Source organism: Barbus barbus (assembly GCF_936440315.1).
Source record: "Barbus barbus genome assembly, chromosome: 23".
Lineage (NCBI taxonomy): Eukaryota > Metazoa > Chordata > Actinopteri > Cypriniformes > Cyprinidae > Barbus > Barbus barbus.
The window spans coordinates 28738547-28761302 of record NC_136751.1 but is presented as its reverse complement, the minus strand read 5'-3'; the positions used below and the strand labels follow the sequence as shown (position 1 = coordinate 28761302).

At 35.3% G+C, this 22756-nt stretch overlaps 1 protein-coding gene across 2 annotated transcripts in view; it reads left to right on the top strand.

Annotated features, from left to right (window-relative positions):
- LOC306843324 (xaa-Pro dipeptidase-like) overlaps positions 1-22756 on the top strand; it is a 62054-nt gene that overhangs the window by 20892 nt on the left and 18406 nt on the right. For both annotated transcript variants that reach the window (XM_079374734.1, XM_079374735.1), the window contains exons 7-9: positions 48-92; positions 3506-3581; positions 11253-11299. In XM_079374734.1, the coding sequence (XP_079230860.1) occupies positions 48-92; positions 3506-3581; positions 11253-11299 (168 nt within the window). The remainder of the gene's footprint in view (positions 1-47; positions 93-3505; positions 3582-11252; positions 11300-22756) is intronic.

The following is a 22756-nucleotide window of genomic DNA, read 5'->3' as shown; positions in this document are numbered from 1 at the left end:
TATTTTGAGACACAGAAACAGTTGATGTTTTTTCTTCTCTTCTGCAGGTTTCAGGTGAATAATTCCCTGCTGCACCCGGTGATTGTGGAGTGGTGAGTGTCATTTATATCACAGATGCAAATGTCAAAACATTTCAACCATTTAACACCATGCTTTATGCAATTTAGCCGTTTTCTTCTGCAGCCGATTGACATCTTAATAACTAAAACACAAAACTAAGATACTAAGCCTTGTTAACAAAATCAAAGCAAGTTTGCCAGCTACTCCAATTAGCAAACGTTTGATGTTTTGATGAAAGGTAAAATAGATGGCAATTACCGGAGCTGAAGTTGGATTGTTTCATCTTTTTGTGTTTTGATTGTCATTGCATCTTTAAAAAAGTTTGAGCAGATCAGCTTGTTTAATCTGTCTTGTATTTAATTAACAGAGCATCATTAAGCATTCAGACACTATGAACTTTACTGGAATCAGATGTTCATTAGTGCTTCATAGAATGCGAGTTTTGTTGGGAAAATGACATTCAGACAAAGTGCTCTTGTCGTTGCTGTTGATACGCTTCAGCTAATTGTCATGACGGAGAGCCCTTCACATGTCGACAGCTCAAGCACATTACAAACAATCCACCATCAGTTCTCTTTCTCTCTCAAGCCTCCTGCGTGGGTCTATCTGGCCGGTGTTTGTCTCTAATGGTCTGCGTGCTTCTCTCACTGGCGTGTGCATTAGGTTTTCTCCTCTATTACTCGAAGGAAAGCGGCACATTACGCTTTCCCTTCGCTCGCCTGCTAACTTTGTTGTTTCCTTCTCTTCCTCCCCTTCGCTTATTACCTCAAGATTTCCAGAGAGAGTTTGCCGCTTGCTTCTCCATGATGGAGCAGATATTAAAGACCTGCACACAAAGCGGATACCCTTGCGTCGTTAGAGAAACTACTGAAGCCAGGTTAAGATAGTTAGATGGTCCACAAAACTGCTCTAAAACCAGCTAACTAGACCAGTGGAAACCAGGCTTGAAAAACACTCTAGGCTGGTTTTTAAGCAGTTTTTCTCACTAACACCATAGCAAGTAATCACTTTATTTTGTAAATAATCATAATTTGTTTACAAAAACAAACATTATATGCTGACATGGCTGGTGTAAATAGCCGTTTCCATCCAAAATGGGCAAAACAAATAAAAACAATTGCATAAAAAAAATGTATGTAGCAACTGCATTGATTTAATTTGAGATACTATTATAGTTTTTATTAATATTTTGAATTAATATTATTTTTATATTTTAAACATTCTGTTTTAAAAAAAAATGTCATTTTTATTAGTTTTTTTTATATATCTGTGTAGTTTTTATTTTTTTTTTATTTCAGGTTTAGTTTTAGTTATTAGTACATCAAGTAAAACTAAATTAAAATGAGATGTTGCTTGTCCGCTACCTGAAATTTTTTATTTTATTTTATTTTTTTATTTTTAGATTAAGTTAATTGTAGCAACCTAGATTAGTTGCTGACATAATGCAGATTTTGTTTAAAGTTTATAAATTTTTTTAGCGTATAACAAGCGTTGATGAACTATTCACAGTAAGACCAGGAACATGCATTAAAAAAGTAAACAGTGGCAATATTGGTTTCATGTTGACTTGTGTGCTCACAAACAGCATTAGCTGTCAATTTAAACAAGTGAATGTCCTTTATTCTCCAAAACAAACATTATTTACCGATATGGATGGCGAATTATTGATGGATTTCTGTGAGTTTGTGATCAGTGCTCCAGCAACAGCTGGTTCTCATTAGAAATGGTGGATAAAAGACCATTTTTGCTCAGTACTTGAGTAAACTGCATTCACAGGCTGTTTTACTTCTGTAATCTGGTGTGTTTTTGATTGTAAACTGACTTTATTAGAGGCGTGGAAGGAGGAGAGGGATTGATGGTGATGTCAGCTGAAGAAAATATTTTTTAATGAAAGATTATGAAGATAAACTTTTTTTTTTCATATCATTTCATATATCATTCCTCGTACGTCATAAAGGAATAGTTCACCCAAAAATGAAAATGCACTCACCCTCAGGCCATCCAATGCAGATGAGTTTGTTTCTTCATCAGATTTTGGAGAAATGTAGCATTACATCACTTGCTCAGCAATGGATCCTCTGCAGTGAATGGGTGCCGTCAGAATAAGAGTCCAAACATCTGATAAAAACATCACAATAATCCACACCACTCCAGTCCATCAGTTAACATCTCGAGAAGACAAAAGCTGTGTGCTTATAAGAAACAAATCCATCACTAAAGTGTTTTTAACTTTAAACATTTGTTTCCAACTAAAATAGTTTTAGGAGTTCTCTATCCATAATATTGCTATCTCCAGTGAAAAAGTCATCTGGTCTGAATCAGGAGAGAAACATTGTATCCAATATTGTATTGTATGGTGAGCAAGTGATGTAATGCTACATTTCTCCAGATTTGACGAAGAAAGAAAATCATCTACATCTTGGATGATCTGAGGGTGAGGACATTTCCAGCAAATTCATTTTAGATTAACTATTCCTTGTGCAAACCGTGTATTTACTGATTCCTGATGTAAGAGATCCCATGATCCGTGTGTTAAGTGTTCAGTGCTCTGGAATAGAGCTGCTGATAAGAATCACATGGCAGATCGTAACCATGGGTTACTGCAGTGTGTGTGTGTGTGCAGTGATATATTTAGATGTGTTGTTAGAAAGTTGGCATATTCACACTGAGTCATAAGGAGGTGATGTCAGGATGCTTCAGTAATGCAGGCAACATCATTAAGACATAAACGAAGACGCTCAACCAGGAATAGATGGTGGAGGTGAAGAAAAAACGAACGAGAAGCAAAGTGCTGATTTCTCTGACGTCAGTCCTGCTGGGTTTGGGCTAAGTTTAGGATTTCAGGTTTATCAGAGAAGTTAGTTCTTCATTAAACTTTCTGGCCAGTAAATGTGAAGTCAGTAAAAAGTTTTTTTTTTAGAATTTAATACTTTTTTCAGCTAGGATACGTTAAATTGATAAAAAGTGACAGTAAAATCAGTTATAATGTTACACAGATTTCAGTTCAAAATAAATGCTAACTTTCTATTCATCCAAAGAATGAAGAAAAACATGAAGCAGCACAACTGTTTTCAACATATATAATAATCATATATAAATAAATGTTTCTTGAGCAGCAAATCAGCATCTTAGAATGATTTCTGAAGATCATGAAGACATTCAGCTTTGATCACAGAAATAAATTACGTTTTATAATATATTCACATGGAAAACAGTTCTTTTCAATTGTAATATTTCACATTTTTACTGTATTTCTGATCAAATAAATGCAATGGTGAACATTTTTGAACTGTAGTGCATGTGCATCTGTGAAAATGTTTTGAGTACTGAACAAGTTGTAGCTTCACATTAACACGCAGCCTCTTGTAGCTTATTGATAAAAAAGATGTTATCCACTCGTTTTCATTATGATTAATATTATCTCCCTCTCTTTCTGTGTTTGCAGTCGTTTGCTGAAGACTGACATGGAGCTAGAAGTTCTGCGTTACACCAACCGCATTTCCAGCGAAGCCCACAAAGAGGTAAAGCAAGCTTTTAGGCAGATTTTGTTCGCTCAGTTTTCTCATTTAAAAACCTAAACCTGTTAACCTAAAATATGCCCTAAAGAATGTCATTGAAAGTTGGCTCTGAAAGACCAACACTGCATTTCTCCAAAGCATCACGAGCTTTCTGCGATCTCCTTAGGCTTTCGATGCTTTTAAGAAACGCTGCCCAGAGTGTTTCGCTGCTCTCCTGAGACACAGACAGTTGAGTTTGGGTCACGAGCTGCGTGTTTGGTACAGTTTTTGTAAGAATGACAATTTACAGGATGTTTCAGGGGGAAAAAACCTCATTGAATCTCTCTTAAAAACATAATTGGGCTGGAATTTTAGCTTCTGTTTCTCTCTTAGAAAGCATTTTTAGTCTGTACTGTATACTCTTGATGTAAAGCTACCAAAATCTAATACCTCGCTTGATCAGAATCTAGGCCAGCATTGCATTTATCCTTCACAGATACAAGACAATACCAGAATACTAAACAGTTGATATTTCAGCACAAAACCTGCATCTTGACTAGGCACCTCAATCATGAACACTAACACTGCTATATTATATGTCCTGAGGAATAACTCAAATTAATTTAGTAATCAGATTGATGGTGCTGGTTTGTGGTAGAATTAGTTGCTGATATCCATTAATGGATGAAAAGCCTTTTTAAGAGTGTTGGATATTAATGGACCGGTCTGTGGTTTGTACATGAATTAACGCTGTGTTTAAGCTGGGATCATATTTATCATAGTGACTGCTAGCTTTAACAATGATCGTTACATCAAAAGCTTTGTTGAACATCAGTTCATGTCACAGTTATTGAGAGATTTCCACTCAGCCCTATTTATAGATTGCTTTAGCAGCGCACACTTTTTCAGCAGCGTTGGTATTTTTTCATTCATTTTTCCCATAGGGCTTTAAAAAAAAAGTATTCATTAAAGCATTAGAAGCCAGGAACCAAGCCAACCTACTACGAGGAGAATCACAACATCATAAACTTTGATTTAAAGCAAAAACATTTGAAAATTTGACAAAAAGACAAAAAGGGAGGGAAATAATTACTATCCCATTAAGCATTATGAATGACATATTCAATGTCGCAAACAATGGAGAAATATAAAACTATCCATTTTATAGTTGTTGATTTTTTATATATATATATATATATATATATATATATATATATATATATATATATATATATATATATATATATATATAGAAGCCAAGTTTATTGCAAAATATGCATACATATATCAAATATTTAAGTGTTTTTAGAGAGTAGGGAGACCGAGTGGAGTGGGTGGAGCTCTTTTGGTGCGCTTTGCTGGATGCAACTCTCTGATTGGTGGAATTTTCTGTACAGCATCATGGGTTATGTAGTTTTTAACCACAAAATCTGCTATTAAACATGATTATTTAAAACGTAACTTGAAATAATACGAATTGATGGCTTCAACAAAAGCATATACCATTAATTAATAAGCCCAGAGCTCACATTGGTTCTGTCTTTTAAAGATTTCTAAGTTATTGTTAAAAATTAATTTCCCTATTGCTCCATAAAGAATTTTTCATAATATTTCTATCATCATTTAGTTTATTTACCTGTGAGTCCAAAATCCAAAGGACAAATTTCTATACATTCTATATTTATAAAACAGACTTCTATTACAGACTGATAATATAATGCATTTTTTGACTTCAATTATGTTTTTTGTCACTAAAAGCATCATGAAGTTTGAATTTCCTTTTTATGCAAAACAAAGAAGTTATGCAAGTCTGGAATGACTTGAGCATAGGTAAATAATGAAAACATTTGATACTGGTAGGGCTGCCCCCGACTAAAGATATTCCTAGTCGACTAACACTCCTGCATTTTAGCGATTAGTCGAATAATCGTTCATTTATGATATTAATATAATAACTTGCGTATATACAAGGAAAGGTACAGTCCAAGTTGAAGTTTAACACTTCCATATGACATAAAATGCTAAAGCATGATATTAGCGCGTTCAAAATGAAAATTAAGCGCTTAAAACAGAATAGTAAAGCGTTTAAAGTATATAGCGCTTATGGACACAAAAATCAGTGGCCGGAATGTTATAGGCTAATTATAACATAAAAACAGCAATCAGACTGCCTGTGCATTTTAATAATTTATTATCAAAAATACAAACTGTAACAGTTACATGTCAAACAAACAAAAAAACAAAACAAAAAAAAAACAGTTTTTAATAAAATAAACTAAAATTCGTTGTTTAAAATAAATCAAATAAACTTATTAGTAACTTAGGCCTAGTACAAAACAAGGCAAAAAAAAAAAACAAATAAATACTGTAGCAAAAACGCTGTTTGGTATAAAAATACAGTGGAAAATTTATATAATTTTTATATTGTTCAAAAGGAAAATTAACAAAAACGAACAATTTAATAAATGCACATGGCACATCGCACAACGCCAAAACTTAGAATAAAAAAGAAGGCAAACAAATTAAGAGCCTAAGTATTTGATTAAATTGTTTCGAACAACTATATTTAAGACAAAATGTGGAACAAATAATTTAAAGAACACTAATACAAATCAAAAATATCAGAGCAAAGCCGCAAACTGTCATTAAGACGACGGATGAGTCTTGACCTGAAACAACAAATTGCAAACATCAGACTAATTTTTCTAACAGAATAAAAAACAACTTCTGCATTATATAAAAACGAATAAATAAAAATATGTATTTATTTATTTGTATAGCCTACCCGTTATAAAAATACCCGTTTTTTATTATTTGTTTTTATAGCCTAACGGATAGCAAACAGAAACACTACAAAAAGGAAATTAAGCATTCTTACCTAAGCTTTCAATTCGATTTTATTTTTTTTCATATTATGTGAGAGGAACACCAGCTTGTCCACAATTCGTTCTTCTTTTTCCTGACATAATTATTAGCATCAGCCAGACACCTCTCCCACAAGTGCGCTTTGGTATACCGCGAGGCACGAGATCGCGTTGATCTCTCGTTGCTTTGATGTCATACACCAACTGCGCAGCCCCTGAATGCGTAATTTCACGTGATTTTTTTTTTGCGACTAACCGACTAATGAAAATGTATTCGACCAAGCCCTCTTCATATCGACTAACGTTTAGTCGACTATTTGGGGGCAGCCCTAGATACTGGGGTAAACTATTCCTTTAAAACTGTATAAAATTCAAAGGTTTCTTTTTGATTTCATCATGCTGTGGTCATGATTCATCCATGTGTGCAGGTGTCATTGTAAAAGCACATTATCCTCGCATTATCTAAAGGAAATAGCCCCAGCACCTCATCAAATGGAGAATGACCTTGGCGGACCAGGTCAAACTTCAGTTGAAGGTCTGAAGGACATGTTTTGAGGCTCTTTCAATATCTCGTTTCCAGCAATAAAGGCCTCGGCACATATTAACGCACATAGGTCTTCATAAGTGCCAATCTTAGCCAGAGCTCATATAGACAAACGTCTGGCGGCTGTAACCTCTCGTCTTCTGCTATTGTTGGATATTCGGTTTAATAGGGACATGAGTCACGGCCACAATGGAAACGAATTGTTTTTTGAATGCTGAAATGAGGAACGAGGGATTTTGAAGAGTTCACTGTACGGTCACGGGAAACCGTTGAGCGGGAAGAGTTCAGACGAGGGTTGAGAATCCAAATAGAGTTCAAAGTCGCTTCCATTTTTGATGATTTTTCATTCCATTAATGGATTTGAGCAACTCTCTTTTTGCACAGATGAGAATGGAAAATATTTCCAAACGTCTTTCCTTCAGATTCAGTAATAGAAATCAGAATTAATAGAATTATCATAAAGTGAAATCAGAATGTTCAAAACCAAGCAGCGTTCCAACTTCACTTAGTCATTTTATTTTTATGCATGGTTCAGTTTTGTCTCCATTAACATATCTTGTTAATTAACATTTTAGAGGTTGTCAGAAAAATGAATTTGCTATTTCTTAGTTTCATGCATGGCCTAAAACGCTTGTCGGATTGATTTCATGCGGTGGGATGTTTGGGAGAAGATCTCAGCCAGAGGTCGTGACTAACAGAACATTATTGTGGATGATGTTTCTGCTCTTGCTCTCTCCAGAGAGAAATTTCACATTACACTACCATATTATGTTTGCTGAATGAAACCCAATACCTGTTTCTTACTAATTTTAGGTTGCCGATTCCAAAAATAGTGATAGAAGATTTGCTTTCTCACAAAATATGATGTCTTTGGTAGCATTTTTGCTTTTGATAACCATTTGTACAATGAAGGCGTCTTATATTCTTCCTTAATCGGCAGAAAAACACAATGATTCCTGTCTAAATCTGAGTCAGATTTTTGTTGTTGTTGTTGATGTAAGAATTTATAAGCTCAAAAGGGAATTATATATAATTAATTATGATTGATTACAATTATTTATATCGGCTGACAGTAATAACTGTAGCAGAATTAAATTGCCATCAACTGATCTGTCCGTCCAGCGAACATTCAGAGCAAGTTCGTATTAAAACTTAGTGTTCAGAAGAGTTTTAGCTCACATCTTCCTCATCCTCTTAGGATCTAACAGAACCGCAGACTGTGAGGGGCGTCACTGAAGTGAGAGCTTTATCTGATGTAGAGGTCACCATGTGAGCATTTGTTAATCTAATAACTAATTGATTTGTTAAATCAAAAGCAAAATTGTGTCTGATTGGTCCAAATGCTACATTGACTATTTTATGCCTTTATGCTTGATTTCCACCTTTTCTGTTCCTTTGCAGATTGTAAGTTAAATAATACAGTTTGAATTCTTCTTTTTGTCAACATTTTACTGCTTTTATCTTGATAAATGCATTTAAGTTATATGTAATATATTAGGCTTTTTTTTGCAAATCGTCTGAATTTTTTTATGCTTAATGTCAAGTTCTTTAAGCAAAATGCTATATAATGTGTGTATAATGTCAATCTTTATTTTTGGTGTGAATTGATGTAGTCCTGTTCTTGACGGGTTTCGTGAGATTCATCTGAATGTGCCGTGGCCTGTCAGTGATGCTTACAGCAGCAGGTTTTGCTAGTTTTGCATGTAAATGACTGTAAATGCTGATTTTGTCTTTGCGGTGAGGAGAGCTGAGACGAAGGTCAGTTTCAGTCGAGCAGCGATTAAGAGTTCAGCTCCAGTCTTGAGAGTTTTACTGTTTCATTGAGTTTGACAGGAGCGGACGACAGTTATTTGACCTTTGATTCTCCCGGATATGAATAATGGACTATATGTACATGCAAATGTAGTTTGAAGCCTTTATATTGACGCATAGGTAATTCAACTAGCCATGCCAGAGTCAACAGTTCGATTCTTGGATTTCATATGCTGCAAGGCATCCAGGATAGATGCATAATCCCAAATGCATAAATATAAATATCTGAAGACATACTAAAGTCATGATATTATGCATCAGTTTAGAGATGCATGATATAGTTCTGTTTTATATTTCTTCAAATAACATTTGTTGTCTCAATCAATCATGCATTTATTTATTTGAACTTAAACAGCATCATTAGCCCTATTTAGATTTTTGCACATGTCAGCGATTTTCTTGCTTATTACCTACCGTTTCTCTGCTAACTTGGGTTTCCTCTTGAAATCTAAGAACTTTCTCATACTTTGTGTGCAATTTTTCAAATTCAGCACATACATTTAAGCTAGTGTTTACTCTTTTATTTGCTGCCTAGAAGCTCATTGCTGAAAGCAACTTTACATTTTCCAATGAAAAATAATAAAATAATTTTACTTCATGTGTTGCAAATGGCAGATGCTTTTATCCAAAGCAACTTAAATTACATTCAAAATTTACATTTTGTTGGTTTATTCCTCATAATCGAACCCAAAACAATGAATTTACAATTTTAATAGATTTAATAGAATAGAAAAACAATTTTAATAGATTTTGTAGCTAGGAACAATTCAGTTGTATTTCTGCTTGCAGCACTGAATTACTTTATGCATTCTGTTGGGTTTCTTGTCATTTGTCACTGACTGTGTGTCCTGCTTTCGTGTTTTTTTTTAACTCCTTTAACTCCTGTTTTTTTTGCATCTGACACAAGACGGCTCAGAACACACTGGACCCTTTTATATCGTTAATGAGTCAAATTATATTCAGCACAGAAAGAACATAGAGGGACAAATGAGAAGTTACCGGGACCGTGTCTATCCGCCCTTCTCCTCTTCCTCTCACGGGACGTCATTAAAATCCAGCGCTCGACACCTGAGCCGCTCATCGCCGTTCATTCCCGATCCTCCAAAACTCCCAGCACTGTGGTACCGCGTCACATTCACCTGCGCCAGGTGATCTTTCTCAGGAGACTGTGACTGTCTAACGCAGCACAAGACAAGTCAAGTGCTCATCTTTTGCTCTTTATTGCTTGCTCTTGTTTTCAGAATGATACAGTAAGAATGACAATATTGAGAAATATTATTACAATAATATTTCTAACAAGTAGGAGATAATTACAATTCAAAAGTTTAATTTTTTTAAAGTCTCTTCTGCTTGCATTTACTTGATCAGAAAGACAGTAAAACAGTACAATTATGACTTATTACCATTTAAAAGAACTGTTTTCTGTGTGAATATATTGTAAAATGTAGTTTATTCCTGTGATGCATAGATGAATTTTCAGCATCATTACTCCAGTCTTCAGTGTCACATAATCCTTCAGAAATCGTACGCTGCTTAAGAAACATGTATGATTATTATGCAAATATATATTAATATTAATGATTTTCGTACTAGTATTTTTTTTTTTTATTATTGAAACCATGATACAAGGCTTCTTTGATCAATAGAAATTTCAAATGCATACTTTCATGCTTGTTTTGATTTATTTAAAAAAAATAATAATAATTCCTGAATAAAAGTATTAATTTCTTTGTAGCAAAAAAAATCTAACTTTTTCAGTGTCCTTTGCAGAACAAAACACTGCAACATAATTTATATTTCCAAAAACATTTTTCATTTTTGCTGAAACTGTGACACTTTTTTAGGATTATTTTGACTTGAAAGTTCAAAAACAGCATATATTTAGTCACTTTTTGTCACTTTTATTCAATTTAATGTGTCCTTGCTGAATAAAAATATGAATTTCTTAAAAAAAAAATCTTACAGACACCAGACTTTTGAACAGTAGTATATACTAGCAACGTTTAATACCAACAAGTATCATATTACCTCTGTCACCAAACATACCAACATTATCTACATCAACCTGATCTCCGCAATCTCCCGGGGATCCTTCAGCGCCGCTATACAGTGTGACTCATGATTCTCGATTGAAATAAAAGCTTCCTAACCTACAATCATCAAACAGCCCCTCTAATCCGCCCTCGACACTCGCTCTCCCTCATTTCTCTCTCCGCCGCACCGCAAATGACTGTTATCTCATCAAATGGATGAGTCGTTCTGTAATTTGAAGGCAATTGCTGGTCATTTTCAGAGCCGTTGTGTGGCTCTCGTCTATGTCTGCGCGCTCCGACTGCCGGCGAGAGTTCATTGAGATTATTAGGCTTTATCTGGAGAGGGAAGGGAAGCCCTCGGCTGATGACTGAGGTGGATGACTAATTGAATATTTTGTAAAGCGCACTTATCTGATTACTGTGTGTGTTTCTTTCCTTGTAGGTGATGAAACGTGTGAAGCCGGGCGTGAAAGAGTATGAGATGGAGAGGTGAGTGCCGATGGATTGATTGATTTGATTGATTGATTGAGCTGCCTGTGTCTCCTGTGCCCTGATTAAATCCTCTCTCTTAAAGTGAAGCTTAATGAAGTAAATCTCACTCTTTTCCCATGAACTCGCTCTCAGAATCAGCCCATGTTTGCACTCACTGAGAACTGAGCAAAGTAACGCTTTTATTACATAACCTGCACACAAATGTGCATCAGACTTCTGTGCGGTTTTGGCAAGATATTTTAACATCCGAAAACAGTTTTCAGTCTAGTGTTGTTGTTTTGAAAACCAGATTGGTTTGATCAGTTTGTTTGGATGGTTCATGTAAATTGTGGTTTACAAACAATTAAAGTGAATTCATTTGAGTGTGTTGCATGCAAGTACTTCTTTAACGTGTTTTTTTTGTTTTTTTGGTAGTGAAATTTTATAGTTTATTCCTGCTGATCTGTTTAGATTTTTTTTTTTTTAGTTTCTATTAAATATAAATAAATTCTGTTATTGGAATTTTATCATTATCATGGTCATTTCTTAATTTCTTTTATTTATTTATTATTATTATTATTATTATTTTTTTTTTTTTACTATTTTGACACCATTTTCTTGTTTGGCCTATGGAGCCTGTTTTCTTTGAATTTCAATAGTAGGCTACTGAAATGATATAAATATAATTGTGTGATTGTGTTGGTATGGATATCAGACTGCAGTTTGTATGCATGTACTGAGAAATTTGTGTGTATGAGTGATGATATTGTTTTGTTTTTTTAAATCTGACACTGCACAAAAAAAAAATGCATCATGCAAAATTAATGCTGTTTCTAATCATTGACTTGTCTAAGACCGTAATAACCATACAAAAATCTGCTTAGCATGTAGTATACGGAAAATATATTTTTCTGTATTTTTCCTTTAAAAATAACAACAGTGGGATTATGTAAACTGGCATTTAATGGATTAAATTCCTAAAAATAAATGCATTTTTGGTAGTTATGATCAGGGCTTGGTAAAAAATGTATTGATGGAATAAGTGGATTCATCAAAGAATACTGGAAAAAAAAAAAAATCTACCCAAGTATGAAGCAGCACAACTATCTTCAACATTGACAATAATCAGAAATGTTTCTTGAGCAGCAAATCAATATTTCAGAATGATCTCTGAAGGATCATGTGACACTAAAGACTGGTGTAATGATGCTGAAAATTCAGGAATCAATTACATTTTAACATCTACTCACAAAGAAAACGGCTATTTTAAATCATAATAATATTTCACTATTTTTAGTGTATTTTTGATCAAATAAATGCAGCCTTGGTGAGCAGAAGAGACTTTCAGAAACATTTAAAGATCTTACCAACCCCAAACTTCTGAGTGTCGTTTTCTCCTTCTCGTAGCAGAGGCAGTTGTGATTCCTCACGACATGTACTTGTCTGTCAGGAAGCAGTGATATTTTATGCACGCTCCTCAAAGATATCACTTAAAGCACCTTTATGTTACATGATGAGTATCTACAGATGCAGAGTATCTAATGTTCTGTATTTCATCTGTGAGGTGTTGATCTTCTAGTGGTGTTTTTGTGTCTGATAAGACCAGCTGACCTCTTCTCTGCTCACCAAACAAAAACTCTGATAAGCTGCAGCTTTTTCCAGGGATTTCCTCTCAATATCTGCTGCTGGAGAAGTGTAAGATAAGACCGACTCCCTCCACTCGTTTGTCCTCTAAAGTAGTGCCGCAGTGGCGTCCGGAGGTCTCGAAGCGGACCGCCCAACACTGGCTTTGTCCAGACCTTCAGAGATTGTGATGCATGATCTACTTCCTCTAATGATACCGTCCCTCTCAGCTCCAGCCGCCCAAGTGCATGCTGGGATGTGACCTGTGCATTCATCTCTACCCCTCTGTGCGGTCAGGAGAAGCCCATTTCCATCCAGTTTTCTTCTAACTTTCCTCTTCCCTGTGAATGTCAGTTTCCTGCTGGGATCATGATGGTTTTTAATGTTGAGCTCCTTTATGTGTCCGCTGCAGTCATACAGTCACATTAGGCCATTAGGGGCCAGTGATTCACTGATGACTGGACATAATGAGAGAGGCTGCGGCAAACAGGTGTGTGTGTGTGTGTGTATTTGTGTGTGTGTGAGAGTGTTTGACAGACCCGCAGGCAAGGTCACGCCATTCAGCAACTCGCTAGACACACATCAGTACAGCAGCAGTCAGATTTACTCACACGCTCACCAGAGACCAGTGCACAAGATTCAAAACTTCTTCACAGAAACAAAAACATTGTAAGTTTGTACTGGCTCAACTTTGCAAGTTTCTTGAGTTGAACTACATTAACATTCGGAAGTTTGAGGTCGGTGTGATTCTAAAAAAGAAGACTCCTCTGCTCACCAGGGCTGCATTTATTTGATCAAAAATAGTGAAATATTATTGATTTATAATAGCTGTTTTCTATGTGAAAATGTTAAAATGTAATTTATTCCTGTGATCAAAGCTGAATTTTCAGCATCATTACTCCAGTCTTCAGTGTCACATGATCTTCAGAAATGATTCTAATATGCTGATTTGTTGCCCAAGAAACATTTCTGATTATTATCAGTGTTGAAAACAGTCGTGCTGCTTCATATTTTTGTGGAAACCGTGATGCATTTTATTTTTCAGGATTCTTTTATGAACAGAAAGTTCAAAAGAATAGCGTTAATTTGAATTAGAAATCTTTTGTGACATTATAAATGACCCAATTTAATGTGTCCTTGATGAATAAAAGTATGAATTTCTTTTGAGGAAAAAAAATGTACTAGCCTCAGTCTTTTGAACTATTCAGTTCTTTTTATATTTGGTTTGAATGCTACTCTGAAGTTATGCAGTATTGTTGTGATGGGTTATGGTGGCATGGTCTAGTCGGTGAAGCCCCGTTCATACCGCCAGTGATTTATTTTATTTTTTCCGCTGTATGTCGGTAGACTCTGTACTGTGAAGACGCTTGTGGGCGTTCCTACTGCTGTCGCTCTAATGTTATTGGTAGACTGCACGTTTGGACATATCTTTAGAAAATGCGATCACAAACTATATATATCACCTGTAAAACTAAGATATCATAGGAATTAGACTTAAAAGTAGCATTCTGCTGTTGTAGAGTGTTGTTAAATAAACTACAGCAGTGCTCAGTGCATTAAATCATTAACCGGTGATGAACTTCTCACTGCATCATATAATTAACAACACGGACCGTCAATGTATGACTCAAACTCACTTTAGACTGCCAACAGATTATTTTTCAGGCATCATTTTTATGTCGTTTAAAACCGTGAGATCGCTACTGAACTCTGTCCTGTCTTGCGTGCACTCGAGACTGTGACGTGTGAGCGCCGCTGACAGATTCTTCACTCCTATTGGTTGTCACTCGCGGAATTTGCTGTTCATTTGCATAAAGATGAGCAATCCTTAACTTTTGTCGCTTGACCCGCATCGCTTGACACGCCCACATTCCGTGGCCGCTCTTGTCGCCAGCTCTCCTTTGAAAATGAATGTGATCGTGTCGCTGTGTGTCGGTGGCGGTGTGAACGGGGCTTTAGAGTTGAATACTGAAATATTTGTCAGATTTTCTTTACTCAAGCAGTCCAAACGACTCAAACGCACATTCCTAACATTCACATATTTACAGTATGCTTGTACATATAAACACAGCAACTTGATGAAAACAGCATGGACTTAACATTTTATCACGCATTAAGCATTTAACACTCATTTTTGCTTCATTACATTTGTAATTGCTTATTAAATGGAGCAGCTGAGGCTCCTCGGTGGGAATGACACCGAAATCTACTGCAAAAATGCTTTGTAGAAATGAAAAGATCCCAGTTTTAGTTGGTATTTAACACTGGATCTCTTCTTGGCTCTTTGACCAAAGATGAACAAGAGGGGATATAAGAAACAATGCAAATATTGGTTTAGTAGATATTCTACAGAAAGCATCATTACTCCAGTCTTCAGTGTCGCACGATCCTTCAGAAATCATTCTAAGATGCTGATTTGCTCAAGAAACATTTCTGATTATTATCAATGTTGAAAACAGTTGTGCTGCTTAACATTTCTAAATATCTATACTAAATATTTACCTATTTTTTTCAGGATTCTTTGATGAAACTTCAAAAAACAGCATTTATTTGAGTGGCAATAATGGCACAGAAATCTTTTTAATTTATTTATTTATCAAATGTATTTATTTAATTTAGGATTGCTAAAAAAAGATTTTATTTTTATTTATTGTATTTTATTTTAGGATCGCTGCTTGGCCTTTTAACAGATCAGGTAGAAGTAAATATAAATATATGCATAAAAAAGACTATACTGATAACATAAGATAAATATGTAATTAAATTGGTTACTTTTTTAGTATTGTAGGACTTATTGTTTGTCAGTATCAGTAGCTGAGCCTGATCGAAGCTCTCATTGAATGTGCATTAGAGGCCGCACAGGCTCCTGCATCCCATGGGAAAAACCATCCAGGATTTGAGACACAGAATCGATTTAAATTCAGTTTTGTTGCAGGAGCTAGTGCAGTGGAGTATCCTCTCACTGTTGCACAAAGCTGTAAACTTCATTATTTAACTCTTTACTTCTCGTCTGAATTGTGTGACTGTGCTTGTGTGTGTGGGGGATAGTTTGGTAATTAGACGCACTGAGTGCTGGCAGCACTGCTGATGTCAGATTTATAGGTGCTTTCATCATCGGTAGAGGACATTTGGAGAACATGAGTTTACTGAAAACATGGGAAACATGAGAAGATAACAGCAGGACAATCCATTGATTACCTTCTTTTTAAAGCAGTGAATCTAAGTTTTTTTTTTTACTCCCTCCGTTGTCCACAGCAATATCCAAATATCCGGTCATCCTCAAAAATAGCACTGAAACTGAAAAAAAAATCACAAAAAAGTGGTTGAATTAAATGAAAATAAAAAAATTTTTTTTAGTTGTTTTAGCAAATTTTAATGTTTAAGTCATCTTGAGGTCCCTTTGGAAGTTTCCTGGGGTTTGCTATTGAAGACCCCTAGTTGAGAACCACTATTTATGCTCTCATATGTCCGAATCAAATATGGCGTGGATATGGTTTGGAGCCGTTTGGACATCAGTGATGTCAAATGTCATTGGTTGCAAGTCTCTTCTTTGGCTCGTTCACAGCGTCTCCTCTTGTGTATTGCACAGACGCTGCATTTGTATTCGGTCACGTAGCGTTAAAGTAGGACAAACGTGAGCATTAGGAACAGAAACTCCAGGACTTGCTTTCTCAGATTGATGATGCTTCCTCTCATCGCCGCAGGCTGACGAATGTCTCTCTTAACTTCATGTGTTGTTATGAAGTTTGGTTTTGTTCCTCGAGGACTACGTTTTTTTTTTTGTTCTCGTATCCTGCAGACATTTTCTAGAGCAAATAATGAACGTGTTAAAAATAAAGCTCAAACTCGGCCTTGTCCCCAGGCAGCAGATGATGAAGATATTCAGAGGTGAAAGAAATGAAGTGGAGGCTTTGAGAAGCATCTGTCTTCACGGCGAGCTGATGATGAGTTTTCTGTCATGAGCTTTGAAACCATGAAGAACTGAAAGCTGCAGCTGCTGATGAAAGCGGGTGAGAAGAGTTGATCTTCCTAAAAGTTCACGCAGAGTGCGGTCAATGTGGTCAAACAGAGCTTTGCGTTACAGTTGTTTCTGCCACTTTTACAACTGCAAAGTGGATTTTTGATTGCTGATGCTATGCGATGAATCATAGTTTTATCGCAGATTAGAGTTAAAACGTAGATTTAGTAAACATCATCGTATGCCATTTTTATCTGCTGATTCTTTATCCTGAAAACACTGCGGTTGCCAGATGTTTTGAGCTCAAATCCCCCAATCAGAGCTTCTAAAGTGAGGCTTCCTCATGTATCAAGGTTTTCCAAAACCAATAACAGGGTTATTATAATAAAATAAAACCATGAAAAAAAATGAAAATGAAAGAAAAAATAAATAAATATGCAAAACAGTTTTACAGAGTTTGACTTTCAGTTATTAGATAGAAATGATAACACACAGAGAATAAACTAAGATGATGCAGAAAGGTGCATCTGCGCTCAGCACTGTCAAAATAAAAGCCAACACTTCTCTCGATTTAGTAAGCATTATCATTTGTGTTTTTGTATGCTGGTTCCATATCATGAAAACTTTGCAGTTGCCAGATGTCAAGAGCTCAAATCCCCCAATCTTAGCTTGTAAATAAAACGTTTTCTATAAATAATTATATTGAGCATATAATCAATTTGAAAAACAAAGTTGATAAAGAATTAATCTGTAATTGTTGTGTTCATTAAATGTTTATTAAATATTCAAAAATGCATATTTGCTTAATGTCGACAGTATATGAAAGTTTACCTTTGAGTTATTTTAGATTTTTTTTTTTTATTAATTTACATAAATTAAATTACAATTTTAAAATTAGTTTTTTTTTTTATATATATATCCAGGTTTTCCCAGACTGGAATATTAATAAATATAATGAAGTTAATTAATTCTATATTTATAAATTAATTTATATTAATATTTAGTTGTATTTAATTATTAGCTTTCTTTTTTTATTAAATTTACTAATTTACATGAATCAAATTGCACTTCTAAAATGAGTCTTCCTCTTATATCCCGGTTTTCCAAGACCAATAACAGCGTTATTACAGTAAACTAAAAATGTAAAAGAAAAACTAATTAAATATATGAAAATGTATTATAGAGTGTGACTTTCAGTTATTAGATAGAGAGAATAAACTAAAGAAGATGCAGAATGGGAGCTCCTGTGCATCTGCAATCAGCGCTGTCAAAATAAAAGTCACTTAAATCAGCGGTTCCCAATCCTAGTCGTCGCGCCACGGCCCCCCAAACCAAGCCAATATATCGTGCAACCACTTTCACAACCATACATATGTTTCAATCTGATTTTCAGAAAACAGTCCTGAATCAGTCCCGAAGAAAGTTAAACAAATCCAGTCCAGTGGAAGCAGAAATGGCAAGAAAAAGTTTGTATAATAAATGATGAGTAATCTCAAACTACTTATGCATGTGTGCATCCTTAGCATTGTGCAGGTTTTTCACACAAAAATCCATCACATTTCATAAAGAAATTGTAAAAATATACTTTTGTCATATGCGATTTCATTTGGTTTGACGTGTTATAGTTCTTCATCTCCCTTTTTAATCCAGCGAGTTTGAAATATTTGGGATTATGAGAATTAATTTCCGTCATGGGACTTGAGACATCATTTTTCATCTCTTCTGGAGAATAGCCGGATTAAAAGTGAGCTCAGCTGTTATTATTTAGTCGAGAATTGTGAATATTGCTCATATGGATCTATATTTTGGAGAGGCGAAGGTTACCCAGGATGCACCGGGCCGTGCTCATGCGAGTCTGACCACAGGATTGGTCCCTCAGGGAGCAATTAGGCCCAACTAAAGTATATGTGAGCCGAGAAAGTTGAGAGACGTCAAAGCTTTGGCTTTAACCCGTTGTCAGCTAAACGCTTGTTAGCCGTACGACAACGCTCACTTTCACGCTTGCGCTTTCCATTACCTGCCGCTGCACAAGCAAAGTAGATTCTGCTCACTCTATTTCCTTCATTCGGCCCTCGATGGGTTCATCCTGCCTGTTCGGGAGTTTTTTATGCTACCTGTTTGTGAATTATTTATTGACCACATTCATATGCACATTATCTTCTCTTTAAAGGGACAGTTTGCCCAAAAATGAAAGTACTGTGATTACTTACTTGCCCTTTATGCCATTCCAAACCTGTTCTGTGAAAGCAATAAACATATTTTGAAGGATGTTGGTGACTTCCATTGTACAGACAAAATAAATAAAACACTGAGACTCAAAATATATTCCAGTATGTGTTTCACAGAAGAAAGTCATACAGAGGCCCATGGCTGAGACTTCAAAGCGGCTGATATGTGCTGCATCACAGAAAAGAGATAACGCTGCTACATGCAGAAAACAGAGCCGCTCGACTCTCAGGGCATGCAGACGACCTCTCTGACTTCAGTACTGTGAACTTGATAGCAGTTTTGTGATTTAATGATTCCAGATGTCAATTTCACTCTTTCAAAACTTTTCCAGTGAAAAAAGTCTCAAAGTGCTCGTCTGCTGCAAAACATGCAGCCAGACTGAAGTAAATACTGACATTCAGATTATAGATTTATCACCTGATTGCGGTTATTTGATTTAATTACAATTATTTGAGATAACCACTATGATTGTGCAGTTTACATTTGACTCACATTTAGCCGCTCAAATAAGAGTATGCCTGTACAAATGCCTGTAAATCTCTCATTATGCTTATGCACCTCAGTTTTTGAGTGAAAAAAAGCATCATTTATGGGTATTCTTGGAAATTTTTTTAGTTTTTGAGTAAAAATAGCATTTTTGTTTAGAATTTTGGCATTTTTTTGAGTGAAAAAGCATTATTTGTGAATAATTTTGTCAGTATTTTTAGGTTTTGAGTAAAAACCTAAAAACAAATGTGTTAATTCAGTTTGAGTAGAAAGAAGCATTTGTTGATAATTTTGGCAATATTCTGCTTTTAAGTTAAAAAGAGCATTGCTTGTGGATAATTTTGCCAATGTTCACTTAAAAACAGAGGAGCATAATATCAGATCAGTGAGGCCTATGATCAATCAGATACAAAAAGAAATACAAAACTTGTTTTAACTGAAAGAAAGTTGATGAAAAGATTGAATCCAAGATTTTTTTGGTGAAAAATGAATGGAAAACACCATAATGAGAGATTTTCAAACTGTCTGTGTGTACGTATATATATATATATCTAATTAACTAACAAGGTGGGAAAAAAAATCATAAAAAAGGACTAAAATGATCAAAACATTTTTGGGAAGTTGTTATACCCTATGTGAGCAAAGTCCGTAGGTTTTAGCCCAGTGCAATAACATTAACTAACAAGCATTTCCAGGAAAAAGAAATCATCTCCAGGTGAGAATGACCGAAACACAACATGAAGCTCGTAGAGAAATGCTATCAAATGTGTGCTGTAACAGCATTGAAGAAAATCATTCGTGCATGTTTGCAAGTAAAAAATTAAAATGCTTTAGGCTTGTACTGTGTGACACAGGCAAAACACACAGTTGTTGCAATTGTTAATTTGCATAACAATTACTCGTCAGCAGAAAATGCATGATCGTGACCGGCCTATTTCAGTTCTGAGCTGTTCCGAGTGCTATTGAACCATGTATCGAGACATTTTATAGGCATAATTTGTGCACTCACGACACATCTGTTCCAAATGTAATTCTGCTGCCTTCTAAGGGAATTTAACATTTAAAGGGATAGTTCACCCAAAAATGAAAAATTCTGTCATTAATCAGACCCTCCCATAGACAGCAAGGGTCATGAAACATGGACTTTGAAAGTATCAAGACCCTTGCTGTCTATGGGAGGGTCTGCCAGCTCTCAGATTTCATCCAAAATATCTTAATTTGTGTTTAGAAGATGAACGAAGGTCTCACGGGTTTGGAACAGCATGAGTAATTAATGACAGAATTTTCATTTTTGGTATTTAAGTATTGCGTGTGTCATCCATATGCAATGTGTTTACATTCTCGGATTAAATATGCAGTCTAAATATATTTATAAAAAAATTATCAAAATTAAAAGTTTAAAGAAAATCATATGGGCTTATTTAACTGTGTTTGCTTGTAAGAATTTTTTTTTTTAAATAGCGTTTTAGGCTTACACTGTTAGTGAAATTCAAAAAGGCAATTAAATGGCTAATTGCAATTATTTGCAAAACAATATTTGCATGCAGTATAAAATATTTATAAAGGAGTGTCCAGTTAAATTCATTTCGAGAGCCTCGAAGTCTTTATGGCGTGATACAGTCAGTTTCCTCTTGGATTTTGAATATTCTGCTGTCGGTGTCCCTGATGAAATCACACGCAGAACGAGCAGAATTTATTATCTCCAAACTCTCTTGAAGTTTCAGGCTCGGCGTAATGTGGAAATGTATGACTTTTAGGACGCGTTATGCCCTGATATGCTTTGATATGAGTCTGCGATTGCAGACAACTTTCACTGTGTGATGTTAAACTTTCTGGCTTAGATGAAGCTGGAATAAACAAAATTGGTTCATTTTGAATCCGCTCTGTATTTTTAGAATCACTGACGCTTTTCTGTGAAGGTTTGAGAGTTGACCATTGCTTTATCACTCACTTGTATACCTTGATTACATATCAGCTCCTTAATTAGAATCATTTTATAATGCTGTTCATGCATGTCTCAGAATGCATGCATTTCTGAGGGAAACGGGATGTTCAGTGAGTTGATGGGACTCGATATGATTGGGAAAGTGGCCATTACTCACTAGAATGACGCAGAGGATGAAGGTCAAGTTCACTGTCAAAAGCACCTCCATGAATCCCAATGGTAGTGCTTCTTTTTCAGATCTGTCTGTTTGCTAGTATTGGTGTAACCTTTATTATATTTAGGGTTAAATCACTATTAAATATTCACACAAGTTTAGAAAGACAGCATAACCTACAACAGCAGTCTGAAATAAATTATTTTATCACTAACTACTAGCTTGTGAAACCTAGGTGATTGAAGTTTAAAGGATATTTATAGATGTATGTATTTATGCATATTTATCAAATAAATGATTTCATTTATTTATTGATTTAATGATTGCAATGACGGTCTTTAATATATAAATATTCTAATTCATAAATACATGAATCATTCACAATTAGACAAGGAACATGTTTTGAGAAATTAATTTTTGATTTCATGTTGATTTTAAGACCCTCGAGGATTTCACAGCATAGTTTGAAAAGACAAAATTCACTTTGTATTCGAATAAATTCATTCTCACCTCGAACGCTTCTAAAAAATACTCAGCTGATGTGAGACGACTCGGCCTCAAATCTGTTCCTCTCTGAAACTGAACGCATGCTGCATTCATTTGCACTGTTTTTTTTCTGATGAAAGATGCTCTTTTAGAGTAAGAGAGAGAGCGATCTGTGATCCACATGAGATTCTCTCCCATTTCATTTCTGTCCGTCATGCACTGGGCTGCAGATAAAACTCTGCTCGCTGATAGATGCCCCTCCAATTGCATCTAGCCATTTTATAATTAGATTTATTATATAAGTTTTATAATAGGATTGCTTATGCATGAGTTTCCCTTTTATGTAACCGAATAAAGAGCGAAATTTAGGCTGCCAGGAAGTATCGGCCAGAACATGATCTGAGATGACATCTCAGAAAATGTGTTGATTCCCAAAACTGATTACAAAGCGCTCCTCCTTTTCAGAAGCTGGATGTCATGCAGAGCCACTGCTGTCCAGGAAAAACTAGGCTTTTCACGAGCCTTTAATCAATACAGGAGGCATTATGGGAACGAAGGGCCCTCAAAAACCCTGAACATCTTTGAACTGAAGCA